Source organism: Cupressus sempervirens, chromosome 10, assembly GCF_028749045.1.
Source record: "Cupressus sempervirens isolate cs-2001-9-10 chromosome 10, ASM2874904v1, whole genome shotgun sequence".
In the NCBI taxonomy this organism is placed as follows: Eukaryota; Viridiplantae; Streptophyta; class Pinopsida; order Cupressales; family Cupressaceae; genus Cupressus; species Cupressus sempervirens.
This window is the reverse complement of record NC_143127.1, coordinates 538,455,066-538,472,448: the sequence shown is the minus strand read 5'-3', so window position 1 is coordinate 538,472,448 and position 17,383 is coordinate 538,455,066. Positions and strand designations below refer to the sequence as shown.

The 17,383-nt window shown below is 37.0% G+C and overlaps 1 protein-coding gene across 1 annotated transcript in view; it reads right to left on the bottom strand.

The window, feature by feature from the left end:
• Positions 1 to 17,383, bottom strand: part of LOC149535025 (Mitochondrial substrate carrier family protein) — a 123,940-nt gene that overhangs the window by 61,403 nt on the left and 45,154 nt on the right. The window contains exon 4 of the mRNA XM_089803769.1: positions 3,340 to 3,489. Within this exon, the coding sequence (XP_089659895.1) occupies positions 3,340 to 3,489 (150 nt within the window). The remainder of the gene's footprint in view (positions 1 to 3,339; positions 3,490 to 17,383) is intronic.

Sequence of the window (17,383 nt, the reverse complement as noted above, 5' to 3'; positions counted from 1 at the left end):
AGTTATGCATGTTGGACAATCAACCTTGAGGGAAAATGGAAGGAATTGGCTTTGGAAAGATGAAATAAGAGGTTCCTTTGGAGCACTGCAGGTGGATGAAATGCAAGTATTTGATGTCAAAATGATGCACAAATGCATATATATACAAGATGGAGTACTTCTAACTTATAATTGGGGTTTTTTAATCCAATTGCAAGTCATTTTGGGAATATTTGCTGCCTGCAAACATGTTTATAAAGTCCACACAGGTTGAAAAGAGACTTCATATGCACTTGGAAAATATTTGCAAGTGGGGTTTTAAATTCCAATTACAAAATGAGTTTTTAATTCCGTTTGCAAGTGGGGAAAATATGCATGCTTGAAGTTTTCTCTTTGAGGGGAAGATCTTTGCATTGCAACTTGCATCATTTTGGGAAAAGTTCATATTGTTAACTTGCATTATCTTTGGGGAATAACATGCATTGCTTGTGAGAACAATACTAAACAAATCTCCTTTGCAAAACAAAAATGTGAAGAAGAAGACTCAAATCCATGCACGTTTTAATTTAGAGAATGACCTCCAAATCTTGGTTAAATAAGCAACAAGACTTGCCCAAATCTTCTCAACAACCAATGCAACTTTCAGTCGCTGAAGATCCCTTGACAAGCGGCTGAGAATGTAAGCCAAAATGCATAAGAACAGCATTCCAAAGACTTCCTTGAACAACAAAAATATGGGTTCAGCCTGTGTTTGCAAGACAACTTGCAATGGAGGCGCAAAAAACAAGCTCTAAGAGGAAAAGGAATTAGCAATGATCAAAGCAAGCTGAAAATGATTTGCTTTTTGATCTTGGATGGGCTTTTGAAACCACACTGCAATTTAGAAGTGTTATTTTCCTTTTAAAAACACTTGCATTTTCCCTATACAGGCTTTTGAAATGACGATGCAATTTAGGAATGCATTTGTGTCTTCAAAAACATGAACATATGCCCTAGACAGAGTTACCTAATAATGCTACAACTTAAAAAATGACCTCGACCTTACAAAAATATCGTTTGCATTTTCCCTAGACAGGCTTTTGGTTCAATGTTGTAACAGCTGCAAGTGATTGTTCTTAAAAGTCTTATGCACTCAATGCCTTGAACAGGCTTTAAGAGCCACAATACAAGATAAAACCATTGTCTTGCTTTTAAAATGGACTTTTGAAACAACAATGCAAGTTGAAATGCAGAAGCCTCATGGAAAAAACATGTTTAAGTCATAGACAAGTTTGAGGAAGCATGTTGCAAGCTTAAAATGCTGAAAACTTCTGATAAAAACGCGTCTAGAGATCACAACAGTGTTAAACAAGTCATGGATGGGCATTTGAACTACATTTGCAGGTAAAGATAACTTGTAAATACCCAAGACGGAGTTCGTAAGCCATATTGCAAGTAAAAGAAGAAATTATAAAGGTGCTTTATAAGCCACGTTACAAGCATTGGGGAAGAATTCGCATTCTTTGCTAATCTTTACAGGCCTTTTTAATCTTTCAAACAATAAACATATGTTGTGGTTAGGATTTACAAGACTGACTACAAGCATACTTATGCTTATAAAGTCATAATGAGTTGTGAACGGGCTTTAGAAGTCCACTTGCATCATTTAAACTTTTAAAATGAAGACATGTAATGCCTAAGAAAAATAACGTCTTCATGCACAAGCTAGGTTTTAATTTGTATTTTACATGCATTTTGAGTTAAGGAGAAGACAAACAGTTGGGCTTAAAAAGCCCACTTACATGTTTAAAAATTCCACCAAGTTTACATGTTTCCTTTCAAATATGTAATGGTGGACTTTATTTCCCTTATGCAAGTGAATGACACCCTAGACAAGTTGCAATGACTCACAATAAACTCATATGTCATGATTTAAGAGGCCTTGGTGGACTTTTGATTCCACATTGCACGCTCTAAAACAAAGAACAAGAGCCTGCAGTCAGATTTTAAAACCCCACCTGCAAGTAGCTTGACTCCTTATTACCTCTTTGAATATACCTCCGAATTGGGCCTACAATAGCTTGAAACGAGCGGAATTTGAAAAGCAACAAATCTAGGATGAAAACCAACCCGATATCAAACAAAAGAACCAAGAAACATCAATCAAGGACTTGAATGTTACCAAAAATCAAGTACCTGCAATCAGGAAAGAAAACCCCATTTTTGCAAGAAATACAAAAAGAAAAACTTGATGAAAACCTTCAAAAATGGCATTTATAGGATGTAAGATTTAGGATAATTGATTGCTTTCAAAAATCATCTTAAGAATGTCACTCTTAAAGAGAATAGGTCTTGAAATTACGAAAAAAAATTGTGGTGTTGGCTAAATTTGCGAATACCAAATGAAGGACAACAACTCTCAAGGACACATAGAAAACAAAGTGATATTAAAAGGGGAGTTTTTAAAGCTAGAAATGCATGGATGCTCATCTAAAACTACCACAAATCACAAGAAAAATTTTGGAACTTCTCAAAAAAGGTATTTCTAAAACTTGCAAAGACCATAGAAGTGTCATACTTATTCTCTTGAAGACAACTGTCAAGTTGCAAGAGGCATTGTAACAAATAATCATGACATAAGTGAAATCATTGGCCGAATTCAATATCACAGCAAGAAAAGAAGGTGAAGAAGTGGTGAAGAGCATCATTTTGCGTTGATACGAAATACATATTCTCAATTACATCTTAAGTTTTCACAATCTTTAGATATAGGAAAGCTAAAACTCAAACCTTGGAGAGGTGTATAGGTGCATTGAAAGCATGCTTGTCCAAATGAAAGTTGTTGTGCAACTGAAAGATAACATCTTGCAACTATATAATTAACACACTCTCATTCAACAAAGGTGGGAGACACACAACACTCTCTTGCATATGCTTGCCCATGCATTGAACCCAAAGTGGTATGCACAAAAGAGTCCGCCCTATGAAAAGCATTGATTAAGGCAAAGTCCATGAAGGCAATTTAGAAGATGTACATTGTTCAAGATAAACCTCTCATTCATACTAAGAGGACCGAAGTTTCCACACTTGCAATATATCTAGAAGAGGTAAATTTGAATTGGGAAATAATGGCACAAGATGACCCAATATGACGGTGATCTGCACATGGTCTTCATTCATTGACAGCTACACTCACCAATTGCCTCTTGTCAAAGATTTCTAGTTCATCCACTACTGAGAGGACCTAATATACATATATCTTCCACTCTATTAGAAGGGGTAGGAACCTCAACGCTAAATATTGTTTCAAGAAATGGATAAGTGATAACATACCATATGAACAGAAACTGTGCTTAAACATTAATGCAATTAAATGCTTACCAACACCTCCAGCAATGAAGTGCGCCCAATGACCTTCAAGAGAGGGATTGTTCTTTTCTAACCATTTCTTAGTGGTCTCTATGACACCAAAGTAGGTTGCCCCTGTTGCCAATGATCCAGTCAATCCTGGAGTTATTCCTCTATAAAAACCTGTCAAAATTTGAAGAAATATTTGTTAAAAAGGCACTCATAGAAGATATATTGACATTGTATGCAGAATAGTTCTATTAAAGACTATAAATGAGCTATATTTTTGTGAAGTTCATGATTTGCCACATACCCATTAATTGACTGATAGTATGTACTGGTCTTTAAAAAATAAATATTCTTAGGTGAAACAAATCTTAATGCAGTATGTAGGTAGCTAGTGTGAAAAGCTAGTAGTAGATTTACTATCCCATCCATGTAGTTGTGTAGGTGGCTTTTGTGATAAGTTATGCACACAGGTATAAAAGGAAGTTTACCCCCAGTCTGTAATCATCCATTTTCACATTAAAATTAATTTGTTTGTTCATTATATTTATTATAGGAGAGCAATTTCACTCACCAAGGGTTTGCAAGGGTGAGTTAAGTTTAACCTCGGTTGTGCAGCTGCCCACCAAGTTCTATCTATTGTAGAGACATGTCTTTTGTTGTTGCTGGTACACAATACATAATCTCAGATATGATTCTTAATATGGACAAAAAATAACTGCGTACTACAAAAAGTTTAACTACTAAAGCGCAGAATTGAAGCAAAGTATTTCCTATAGAAAATAGGCTCAGAGATGTGACTGGTTCAACATATTTCAAAGGAGCTATGGCCATCACAAGGTGTTCAATATCAATCTAAAAAGACCTTATAAAATCTCTACTTTAGCATTTTGTCAGCATAAGTTCACAGTAAAAGTATCTGCTCTAAGTGTTATTTTTCTGTTTGAAAGAAGATTCCTATGAAATAGTGATAAAGAAGAACACTGAAACTTATTTATCCACAAAAATCCTTATTGGTAGATAGAAAACTAAAGTGACTTAAGATTAAAAGAAGCAAATCCGGTCAAGCCTTTTGCATTTCAAATAAGAATTCTAGATATAATTTCCCAAAAACATAACTTTGGATTTACAACCAATATCAATTGCCAAACAATAGAAATGCAATAGTGTTGAAGTAGAAAAGCAGGTTGCAATGAAAGAAGATTAGGGAAAAAATATTTGAAGAGAATGTCGAATGTATTTGGTAGTGAATATGGTTAACTAATTGCTAATATGAATGGGGAATGGGCATATAAACAAGAAATAATTGTATGAATAGGTCTGAAAAAAGCTTTTCACAACAACCTTACTACAAACATGTGATTGTGACCATAGATGACAACGTTGCTCATTCTTTTCACACAACCTTACAAACATGTGATAGTGATATTCCTCTTTTGTGATCTCCTAATTGACCTTCATTAAATTCCTGTTTCTTTGAGAATTCCTTCCCTTGTAGGGCTACCTATATGAGTGGACTTTAGGTTGTGATTGAACAACTTTAGCTTGACTTCCTCTTTGCTTTTTTTAACTTTCTTTCGTACTTCATGTTCAGTTACTTTAATGAACTAGGGCTTTTCCCTTCATAATTATCTTTAATATATGATTTTACTTTCTAAGTCCTGTTGAAATATTTGAGTTGTTTGCATCATTAAATATAGTTTTATTACTTCATTCACTTGAGATGTTCACCAAGGCTGAAGATTAAGCAGCCTTTTCTAGATTGTAGATTTCATATTCTTCACAAAAGAACAATTCATCCTTAATGAACTTATTGCTTGTGGGAGGTGGCATTGCTAGCTAGCATGTATACTCCTATCCCCATTCACCCACTAATTCCTTTTATTAAGGACGAGGTCTTTGGTAGGTTCAACCCATCAACGAAATTTGGATTGAAATGATAATTGATTAAAAATATCAACAATGAGAGGAATAATCCTCATATAGAAGATTATAGAAGATCTTTCTATAACAAAAACAATTCAGAACTAAAGGCATAGACAAAATTTACTAAAACTAATTGATTAACAATGAAAATAGAAAGTTACTAAGCTACTTGAATAACCATGATAAGCTAAATATAACAATAATGAATAATGCTTTAATATCCTCTTGTTGTGATGTTTTCACATCGCCCCATTGCAGACGGGGACCCATAGTCTCTTTTGTTTTTAGGGTTTTCAGTCACCATTTGTTGAGAGTCAGGAGATAGAGTTTTCAACTGGTCATCAAAGTTGATTAGGAAAATCATAAACAGAATAGTGTTTGAATGCAATTAGAGTACTTAGAATCCCAAGGCACAAAATATGCATTTGATTTGAGTTAATTTGGACAACTTTCTATTTTTAGAAGAAAAAAAAATTGTTTTATCCTAATTATTTAGGAAGATTCATTTTTGTCACTTTGGGTACGATCCTTGAAATGGCTATTTTTAGAATGTTTTTCCTACTTTTTAGAAAACCTTGTTTTCGTTCTTTCTTTTGAAAGGTCAAGTCAAGGCAATGGATTTCTTGCCTTAAGAATCAAAAACTGACATCTCTAAGGTTGAAAATCATCAACAAAATCCATCAAGTGTAAACGGATAGCAAAAATGTTTCTAAATGGAGATGGACATATATTAGGCTACTTGAAGTTCGTCATGAAGGGAAATGGCCATGTCTTGTGCCATGGGGAATTCCACCCAAACAAGCCATGGAAATGTCCAACATATGATCAACTCTGCCTTTGAAAAATGGCAATGGTTGGCCAGCATAAAGTCCACCCAAGTAAAAATGTCCAACTAAGTTTGCCAAAGGGGGCATGGCAATGTCCAAGGGGGCATGGCAATGTCCAAGACATGTTGAAGTTTACCAAAAAAATCTCCAACATATTATCAACTCTACCTTGGCAAAATAGCAGTGGTTGGCCAAGCATGAAATTCACCCAAGTAAAAATGTCCAAACTAGTACGAAGTTCGCCCAAGGGGAGATGGCAACATCTAAGTCATGTTTCAGTGTATCCAAAAATGTCCAAAGCCATTATCAAGTCCGCCCAAGGGGAGATGGCAAGACCCAAGCCACATTGAAGTGCACCCAAAAAAATGTCCAAGCCATGTTGAAGTCCACCCAAAAATGTCCAAGCCATGTTCAAGTCCACCAAGATTGCCCGACCATTGATGAAATCCACCCAGGGGGAAATGGCAATATCCAAGACATGTATTAGTGCAACAAAGATTGTCCACTCAAGGAGAGATGGCAATGCACTAGCACATGCAAAGTTCGCCAAACTTGGATGTCTTCAAAAAATTGACTAAGTGTTGAGGAATTCCTCAGTCCACATTAAATCTGCCAAGGAAAGTTGAGAGAAAATCAACAAGCACAAGAAGTCTGCTCTCTCATGATGAAAAATTGGCCAAGTGTTAATAACCTCAGAGATGAAATTCACTATCTAGAACCAATGAAAATTGGAAAATAGTGGTGTCCAAAGTCATTTGAGGTTGAAATGACCAAGTATCCAAAGAAAATTCCAATTTCCAAAGAGGAAACAGCGAAGTTTCAAAGGAAAAATGTTGAGTTTATGCATAGAAAATAAGAGGTATAAGTTTCTAGAGAGAGACAATGTGAATTTTGGAGAAAGAGGATTTTTGGAGGGTGTAATCACTAAAAAAGCAATGCTGAAAATTTCCTAAGCATGAGAAATTTCAAAAAAATCAGACTTGAAAGTACATTTCCAAGGATAAGGCTTCATCATTTCCAAAATCCATAAAGCCATTTCTAGATTAAAGGTAAGATTGCTGAGGTCATTTTAATGATTTATTAACAATTTTTTAACTGTTGTTTTGCATGTCTGATACAAAGTGAACAATCAAGGGTAGACAAATATGAAGGAGATGCTACAACAACTAAGGATTTACAAAGATCAAGATGAAAGGAAAGAATTCAAGTGGTATAAGGAAAGATGGCATTCACAAGGAGAACAAACACAACCAAGGACTTCATAACGTAAAAAAACTTTCAAGACAAGGAGAGATTTCAAAGAACGTGGACTCTGAATGCAATTTAGTATATCTTGAACCCCTTTTTTTTCCCATAGGTAGGTATGGCCGTTGGCTATCTCTGTAAACCCTCGGAAAGTTTCCCCAACAGGTATTTAAGCAAGGCATGTAGGTAGTAGTTGGTATGCGATTTGGTTTATTATTCTTTGTACTACGAATTCCCGTTGGTATTCTCTGTTGTCTGCCATTTCGGAAGTGAAAGATCTTCCCTACTTGGCTTTCGAGTTTCTGTGGGATTCAACCTTCACCCTACTCCGTTTATTTACTACTTGGCTCGGATCTGGCATATCAGAGCACCATCTTTGTCTATGAGTATTAATTAGAGAATAAAGGTATTCAATATCTATTCAAGCATGGCATTTATTTGATGGAGTTATCTCCTAATATTATTTGTATAAGCTTGTAATCTCTTTCCAAATCCCATTTAAGTAAATAACTATTCCCCACATGTTAACTCATCAATACCAAACAACAGTGGTGACCTAAAAAATGGCTAAGAAGTATTCAATGTGCAGTCGCAATTCGATAAATAACAGATTATCTTTATTTCAGATATGCAAGGGGACTACAAGAATGAACTCAAATATTTTTATCAAATTGGAAGTAGTGTACACACCCGTAATCATTCAAGGAATTACCACCTGCTGAAGTGATGTATAAATGTCAATACTGATCCCAATCTTGTCTTCCGTCGTTTGGTGTAACACTAAGTCTAAATGTTGCCTGCCACTATCTCTCCTGTGGCCACTTCTAGTATTGGTTTAGTATCGTATGCAAACACTTGAAGATGTCATAACTCCACAGCTTTGGAACAACAGTCACGAGCTGCACTCCTCTTCCGTTCGATGAAATGAGGATGCCTCCCAACCATGTGCTCGGGCTACTTCCTGCTACGTTAATGTGTTACTTCCCCCCACGTTAACTTGATGATCACCTAGATACCTCTATTGCTGCCAGGTCAACACACTTACTAAAGGTTATCAAAGTGGGAGCTGTGATTGATGTGGTTATAGATAGATGACCCAACATCCTCCAATACCATACTCAAACTCAACATACCGACATTCTCACTATTGATGCGTAGCTATTACTGCTTCCTACCAGCCATAAATCCCTCAAGCTACTGAGTTCTTAGTTGCATAATATCCTTTGCCCATGTAATAGTGGAGTCCATATATACCTATCTTAAGCTTACTGAGTTTAACCTCTTGTTCTCCGTTTTGCCTTTGAAGCTTCACATTCCTATAGATCAATGTATCGAATCACTTCAATACTGATGTATAACGTGAGTACTAGGTTTGCATCCAACCTCACTATTTTCCTTAAGGAGTTTCATCCTTAGGAAATATCCAATCACATTTAAGCAACCTTTAGGACTTGAGAAAATAACATATATCTGTGGTAACAATCCCAATGCAAATGCCTTCCTTTATAACTTTGAAATGAGGAGAGGTACAAACAACTTAGCAATGTGGGATAAAAGACTATTTCATCCTTAAGTCATTGTGTCATAAAGTGACTTTAAATAATAAAGTAATTTATATTTCAACTTAATAAAACAATGTGACTTTAACATTAGAATTTCCATTTAAAATCTCCTCAACTGAAACCAAAACTCTATCATGTCCCCTATTTTGTCCATTAGAATTTAATAATAAAGAACAAAATAAGTTGATATCGAATAAGAATAAATTATTAATTGTAGTGTTAATATAATAAAATAAGAGGATATGATAGGAATAAATAATATATTAATATAATAATATGATATATTATTATATTATTATTATATTAATGTTCCCGTTCTCAAATAAGATTCTATGATGATGATAATAATAATAAGTTATTAGTAATATAATAATATAATAATAACAAATATTAAATCAAATAATGAATATAAATATAATTCTAAAATATATTGTTCTAACACATAAATTAAGAATATATAGTGATCAAATTAATTAATAAATGATAATTAAATTTAATCATTACTAATACATTAGAGGGACGTAACTATTCAAGATGGAGGAAAAATAAGGACAAAGGAAATATAAAAGGGGAGAAGACGTTGCCGGCAAAGGGATGCGGAGGAATTATCACATAAGTCTCAGCCTCATAATAAGTGCTAGTTTCCAGAACAGAGAAGTAAAAAAAGACACGAATAAGGAGGGAAGACAGGCACTGCAACATACAAGGATGAACCACCAAATAAGGATATCAGAGCAAAAGAAAAAAGGGCCACGCAATGTACTAATTCCAACAGCAGTAGACACCTGGCAGCGTTGAAGTCAAATCATCGAACCTTTGTATTTATTCTTGGAATGTTCACTGGATAACGAGGAGAGAGGGATCGTCACATTCCTGACCTGCAAACTCATTGAATATATATGACAGATATCCTATATAGTCAGGCATGATTGGGAAATAATTATAAGTTCAAACAATTCACCATACACCACGAATATAGACACGAAGACATAGGATATGAGATAATATAGATAATTACCAGGAGCAATAAGAAAGAAAACAGTTCTAGTTCATCTTATTTTCAGAACCAAAGCCTTCATTGCCATTAGACACATATTTCCAAAATAATCAAAAACCCTTTATCTCATACTCATACCCATAGTGGGATACACTCATTCACGTATTTGCCTCTAGTGCAAGGATTAGAAGCTTTACACCAACAACAGATAAATAAAGCCATGTGTCGAGATTCATAATTACAAATATTTAAATATCTCCTAAATAACAGATTCGCTCGCAAGGATATCATATTTTGGCTTATTTAAAGTATTTCATCAGATACACCTTTTAACTTGCTTAGAATTAAACTAAACAATTGTACAGACACATCATTGATTGCAAACATACCATCATCCTATCCTCATAAAAAAATAATAGGTTAATTATATGCATAGAAAATTCTTGTGTATAACAAACATTATTATTCAATTTATGTCCTTGGGCATTCATTTATTAGTTCATTATAGAAAGAGCAATAAATAACTCATGTAACTTCTTCTACCCGACCCAAGTGCAAAAGTTGATCAATCACAAAGGATAAATTTAGATAGCTGTCCCAATTCTCCAAACTAAATAAGAAGGGAACATTACAGTGGTATTAGAGCATAATCCTGCCATCCTGTGAGTGAAGGCTTATGGAAACTTATGAAAGAAGAACAAATAAAACTACAATGAATGACTTAGCAAATGAAGTAAGAACATATATGGAGCAAACCCACCAGAGCAACCAAACTATATTGAATCAAATGGAGAAGTCAAATCAAGCCCTCCTACAAGCATTATAAAACATGGGAAACTTGATCAATAATTTGAGAAGTCAACCTAACATAGGGAGAGAAACTAATTCTGTCCATTCTGAAAATAACAATGTAACTTCAAGCTCCAGCCTACCCCAACCCACATTCCTACCTAGAAGAGTAAATCTAAGAGAGGAGGAAGAGATCGAGCAACCCCTAACTTGTACAGAAGATATTGCGAGGGCATATGCTGCTCTAGAACCTAACATTAGAGAAGTGATATCATTCAGAGAATTTTGTGATGATAAACGAAAGGAGACGCCTAGAAGGATGGCAAATGAAGAACTCAAACATAAAATTAACAAAATTAAGCTTCCACATTTTAGTGGTTTAGAAAAGATTACACCGTGCCAATGGTTAGAAAAATTAAACACATTTTTTATTCTAAACCCCATGACGGAAGAAGATGCATTGCAATTTGCTATAGTGCATCTAGAGGGAGCAGCGCATGATTGGTGGACCCATGGGCGTATCTCATTGGAACATAAAGATATAAAATCCTATGAAGAATTCCCCCAAAAGCTCATGAACAGATTTGATGATAAGGACATCGAATGGTATTTTCAAGAACTAACTCAACTCAAACAAACTAGGACAATGGAAGACTATGCTCGCAAATTCCAAGAATTATCAGTTATGGTTCCAGACCTTTCCCAAAAGAGACTCACTCATATATTTATAGAAGGATTGAACGACTCCACCAAGCAATCTGTTAAACCACATGAACCACAAAACTTGGAAGAAGCCATTAGAAAAGCAAAAATGGTAGAATCAAATCCTTCAAAGGAAAGATCTAAGAATTTTTAAGTAAAGACAGAACATAGAGACAATAACTCAAGAAACAATCATAAAGAAAAAGAATGCTATTTTTGCAAAGGACCGTGGACTGTTTGGCACCAATGCCAAGGGAAGGATGCTCTCAAGCAAAAAGAGGACGTAATAAAGAAAGGCTTATGCTTTAGGTGCAGAGAACCATGGGCATTAGGTCACAAGTGTAGAAAAAGGAATCAAATTAATAGAATAGAAGCAACATTCGAGAGAGAAATAGAAGAATCGCATAAGAAAGCAAGACATAATCCGGGAGATCAGAATAGTATCCAAGCACAATATGAAGGAGAGAAGCGATGGTCTTTTGAAGAAATTCCACTTGATGCATGAATTTGAGAATGGAATTAGTAATCAATAATAGAGAAGAATGGAAGATAAAGTGGTATAAGATATTATTCACCTTCAGTAGTAGTTATACCTATTTAGGACAAGTACAAACAAGTTATTAATTATGAGAATCTGTAATAATCATATTAATCTTCAATTGTATTTATATTCAAATCTTCCTTGTATAAAACTACAAGATCATACGCTTCTAAAAACTCGGGAAGGGATAAAGTCTCTCCCAAGGATTATAAAAATGGGTAATCTTAAGGGGTTACCCCAAGATGCCTTAGGTTGAGATAAAGTCTCTCCTATGGATTAAATAGAGAGGGATACTCCTAAAAGGATATCCTTAGTGACTTGGGATGAGATAAAGTCTCTTCGATGTCCACATAAGTGGGTACATCCCAAAGGGATACTCATAGAGACCTTAAAATGGGATAAAATCTCTTTTAAGGATTGAATAAAGAGGGGTAATCCTAAAGGGATATCCCTAGAGGTTTTAGGATGAGATAAAGTCCATCCTAAGGATTATAGAGATGGATAATCCGAAAAGGATATCCGTAAAAGGCCTTAGGAAGAGATAAAGTCTCTCCTAAGGATTAAATAGAGCGGGAAAATCTTAAAGGGATATTTCCAGAGACTTGGGAAGAGATAATGTCTCTCTCAAGGTTCATATAGATTATTCATCGGGAGCCATCATGAAGCAAGCAACAAGATATGATATCATACATCAAGATAAGTTCTCTCTTTAAATCGATCTTAGTAATTTAAATTGAATCTTGTAATCTTTAAATTTATATTTATAATGATTTAATCACAAAGTTGAAATTGTTTTTGCAGGACTATAGCGAGGAGCAAATATTGAATTGCTTGAGGACAAGCAATTTGAGGAAGTGCAGACTATCATGTCCCCTATTTTGTCGCTTAGAATCTAATAATAAAGAACAAAATAAGGAGTCGATTTAATAATAAATTATTAATTGTAGTGTTAATATAATAAAATAAGAGGATATAATAGGAATAAATAATATATTAATATAATAATATGATATATTATTATATTAATGTCTCCATTTTCAAATAAGATTCTATGATGATAATAATGATAATAAGTTATTAGTAATATAATAATATAATAATAACAAATATTAAATCAAATAATGAATATAAATATAATTCTAAAATATATTGTTCTAACACATACATTAAGAATATATAGTGATCAAATTAATAAATCAATGGTAATTACATATAATCATTACTAATATATTAGAGGGATGTAACTATTCGAGATGGAGGAAAAATAAAAGGGGAGAAGACATTGCCGGCAAAAGGATACGGAGGAATTATCACATAAGTCTCAGCCTCATAATAAGTGGAGTACAATCTCTCACCATCCTTGAGTTTCCTACTCTCATAAGCAATCAGATGCCTATCCTGCATGAGAATTGCACCAATATTACTTCCTAAAGCATCACACTCAAGAACAAATGGTTGAGAGAAATCGAGCAGTGCCAAGACTGGGCATGTGCTCATCACCTGCTTGAGCCTATCAAAGGTCTCCTCTACCTCAATTGTCCATCCGAATGCCCCTTTCCATGTGAGGTCAGTGGGGGGAGCTGCTATCTGAGAGAAACCTCTAGCGAACCTCCTGTAGTAAGATCAAAGACCCATGAGTTCCCTCAAGTCTGATACGTTCCTCGGTGTGGCCAATCTAGGATTGCCGGAATCTTTTCTTGATGTACCTTCACCCCATCTGCACCAATCACGTGACCAAGGTAAAGAATCTCAATCAATCCAAACTCACACTTGGACTTCTTAGCAAACAACAAGTGTTCCTCCATGATACTGAGTACCTCATCTAGATGTTGCAAGTGCTCCTCCCAAGTTCTGCTGAAAATCAATGTCATCAAAAAATACTAATACGCTCTCCCGCAGCTGCTTTTTAAAGATATGGTTCATACATGATTGAAATGTAGCTGGCACATTAGTGAGTCTAAATGGCATAACCAAGAACTCGTAGTGTCCATAGTGATCGGAAAGTTGTCTTATGCACATCCTCCTCGCAAACCCGTATCTGATGGTATCCCGATCTGAGGTCAATCTTCGAGAAGTAAACTGCCCCATGTAACTCATCCAGTAGCTCATCAATGCAAGGAATTGGGTACCTGTTCTTGATGGTCCTCTTGTTGAGTGCATGGTAATCAATACACATGCAAAGAGTGCCATCCTTTTTCTTCACCAATACAACTGAAGAAGCAAAGGGACTAGAGCTAGGTCTAATGCGTCCCATGTCTAGAAGTTCCTTAATCGTCTTTTCTATCTCCTTATAGTGCCTGGGATGACGATAAGGTGTCGTGATGACGGGTTTGGCACCCTCCTCCAACTCAATGATATGCTCAAACCCTCTATCTAGTGGTATGTCTGGCAATATGACCTCAAAAACCCTCTTGTGCTTATCAAGCACCAGCTAAATGTCAACATGAATCTGTTGTCCTGAGTCTGAGGTAGTCTTAAAAGAAATAAAACAATGGGCTTCCCACTTCATGTCATCATGCCTCATGATTGCCTCCATCCTGTGGGCTGAAATCAACTTGGGTTCTCCCTTTGGCATAGCCTTGAGGATTACCTGTCCGTCATCCTGTAAGAATTCCAATTGCATCGTATCATGATCAACTGTGTCCCTGCCAATAGTTTGCAACCACTGTCTACCCAACATGGCATCTAACCCATGTCATTAGGATGTTTCCGACAGTGTATTAGGAGGTAACCGTCAATGTATCGGGAGGTACCCGTCGATGTAACGGGATGAATGTCGTCAAGCCGACATGTATCGAGATGTATCAGGAAGGTTCTATTATTGTAGCCCACATGTTGTATGTGGCCGACGGATACCTTCGAAAAGGTTCCTCGGATAGTATTTATATCCCCCTTCGAGATCATTGTAATCATTAAATAGCTGATCTCATAGCATCATAAGCATAATGTAATATCTTGGCGTATGCGAATATAATGAATTCTACTATTCTGTTCCATTGTCTGTATGCATTATTTTCTTTACCCAGTACAGTAAACATTTGGCACCGTTGCCCGATGGACCTAGAAAGGTAGGCAAATGAAGAGTAATGTCGAATCAGCTGAACAAGAATAAGAACAAGCTGAAGGAAAAGGACAAAATACACACAACACAAGGAAATCTAATTTTGTCGCAGCAAGCCAAACGCAGAAAGAGGTTCCAGAAGATTGCTGCCGACGGACACAAAAGTGCGGAAGCATTGTTGGAGGAGACTCGACAGCAGATGGAGTTGGTGGAAGAAGCACGGGAGGAATTTTTGAATTGGTGTTCACCAAGGGAATAGAATCCAGACGGAAGAGAATCGACTCACACGGCTCAAAGTGCTGAAGGAGCAAGAGCATGGAGTGAACTCTTCGTTCGCAATACACTTCCAGAAGGGACAAATTTGCTGAACGGAGACCTTTCTTCACCAAACAACACAGTTGCCGAGATACCAAGCGTCAGTGTCGGGATACCAAGCATCAGCATCGAGATACCAAGCGTCAGTATCAGGATACCAAGCGTCAATGTCGGGATGGCAGGACCAAAGGAGAAGTTGCCTAAATTTGATGGTGATGAAGCAACTTATCCCATCCGACATTGTAAAACTTGTGAAACGCTTTGGAGGGCTAATGGCGTAATGGATACAAATGAATGGGTGAGGCCATTTTTGGCAACCCTACGAGGTGTCACAATTGATTGGTTTATGGGTACCAATCCACAAAAGTTAAGTAGTTGGGATGACATTAAAAAGGAGTTTATCGCAGAATTTCAACTCCTGCGCGACAATAATGAAATTGTAGCGGAGATATTCAATACTAAGCAGGGGAAGAATGAAACAGTTCGAGTCTTCGCGAGAAAGTTGAAGGACTTGATCAATAAGATGGAGAATAAGCCAGCTAATGGGTTACAGAAAAGATGGTTCATTGAAGGCCTTCACCCGAAGCTACGAAAGAAGATGAAGATCGTACCACCATCGACATACACTGAAGCGTACAATCGGGCAATGAACCTCGAAAGTGAGCAGAAGACAAAGAAGAAGAAGAATAGTACATCCAATTCAGATAACGACGCATCTTCAGGAGAAGATAGCAGCGATGATGAGGGCCACAGCAAAAAGGTTTGTGCCCTTCAGAAGGACATGATTCGGATGATGAAGGAATTCAAGAACATGAACAAGGAGACTAAGGGCAATGAGCTATGGTGCACAGAGTGCAAGAAAGAAGGCCATACGAAGGGATCCTGCCCGAAAGATCAATTTTGTGAGATTTGCCAGATTATGGGACACTCGTTAAAGGAATGCCCTTTCAACCTAAAAACAAAAACACCGCAGCAAGTGTTCCTCACACAGGAAGCATCCACGTCCGAAGGGAGTGGGAACAACAGTACGGAGGGTGCCACGTCGGGAGGATACAAAAAAAATCGGTGCAGTCAAAACAACAACAATAATGGCAGGAGGAGTTGAATCCAATATGATATGAATGGCCGGCCAACAGTCCAATGCCGCGCATGCAATCTGTGGGGTCACTTTGCCCAAGAGTGCACAACAATGAACACACCAAAGTTGCTATGTCGATGGTGTGGACCTAGTGATCATGACGATGCTAAGTGCCCAAAGTCTGGAGTAAACTCGATTACCATCGGGACGGATGAGGAAGAAGTTTTGGCAATCACTCGGAAGCAGGCAAAGCTATACCCTGATCCAACGGAGGAAAAGAAGAGACTGGAGGAAGCACGGGAAGACATCCCTGAAGGACACGCCTAGTACCTCCGTACGGAACTGTGCAGAACAGAATATCGTATGGCAAATATTGCAAGCCGAGGTACCCGTCAAGATAAATGCTCTATTACTCACTATGCCTCAACTTCGTACGGCACTCACGAATATAGTTCTGATTGCTAAGCAACCAGCAAAGCAAGGAAAAGAGAAAGAAGGGGGCACAAGTGTGGACAACCCGATGCTGTTAGCCCTTTCGTCCGGACACTATCCGGCGGTTGTCGAAATGGGCATTCTCGGGACTGTGCTGATGGACACAATCGTGGACGGAGGGTCCAGTGTCATTGTGCTACCAGAGGATACCTGGAAAAAGTTGGGACAGCCGACATTGTGGCCACCTACCTTTCAGCTGCTAACAGCCGACCAATATGGAATCAAACCATTGGGAATCTTGACAGTACAACCAGTGACGATTGGAACACAGCAGTTCCTGTTGGATTTCGTCGTGATCCCACTAAAGCGAAAAGGATACGATGCTATTTTGGGCCGAGGGTGGCTGATACAAGTCAAGCCAAGGCAGACATCCCTGAAGGACACGCCTGGTACCTCCGTACGGAACTGCGCAGAATAGAATATCGTATGGCAAATATTGCAAGCCGAGGTACCCGTCAGGATAAATGATCTATTACTCACTATGCCTCAACTCCGTACGGCACTCACGAATATAGTTTTGATTGCTAAGCAACCAG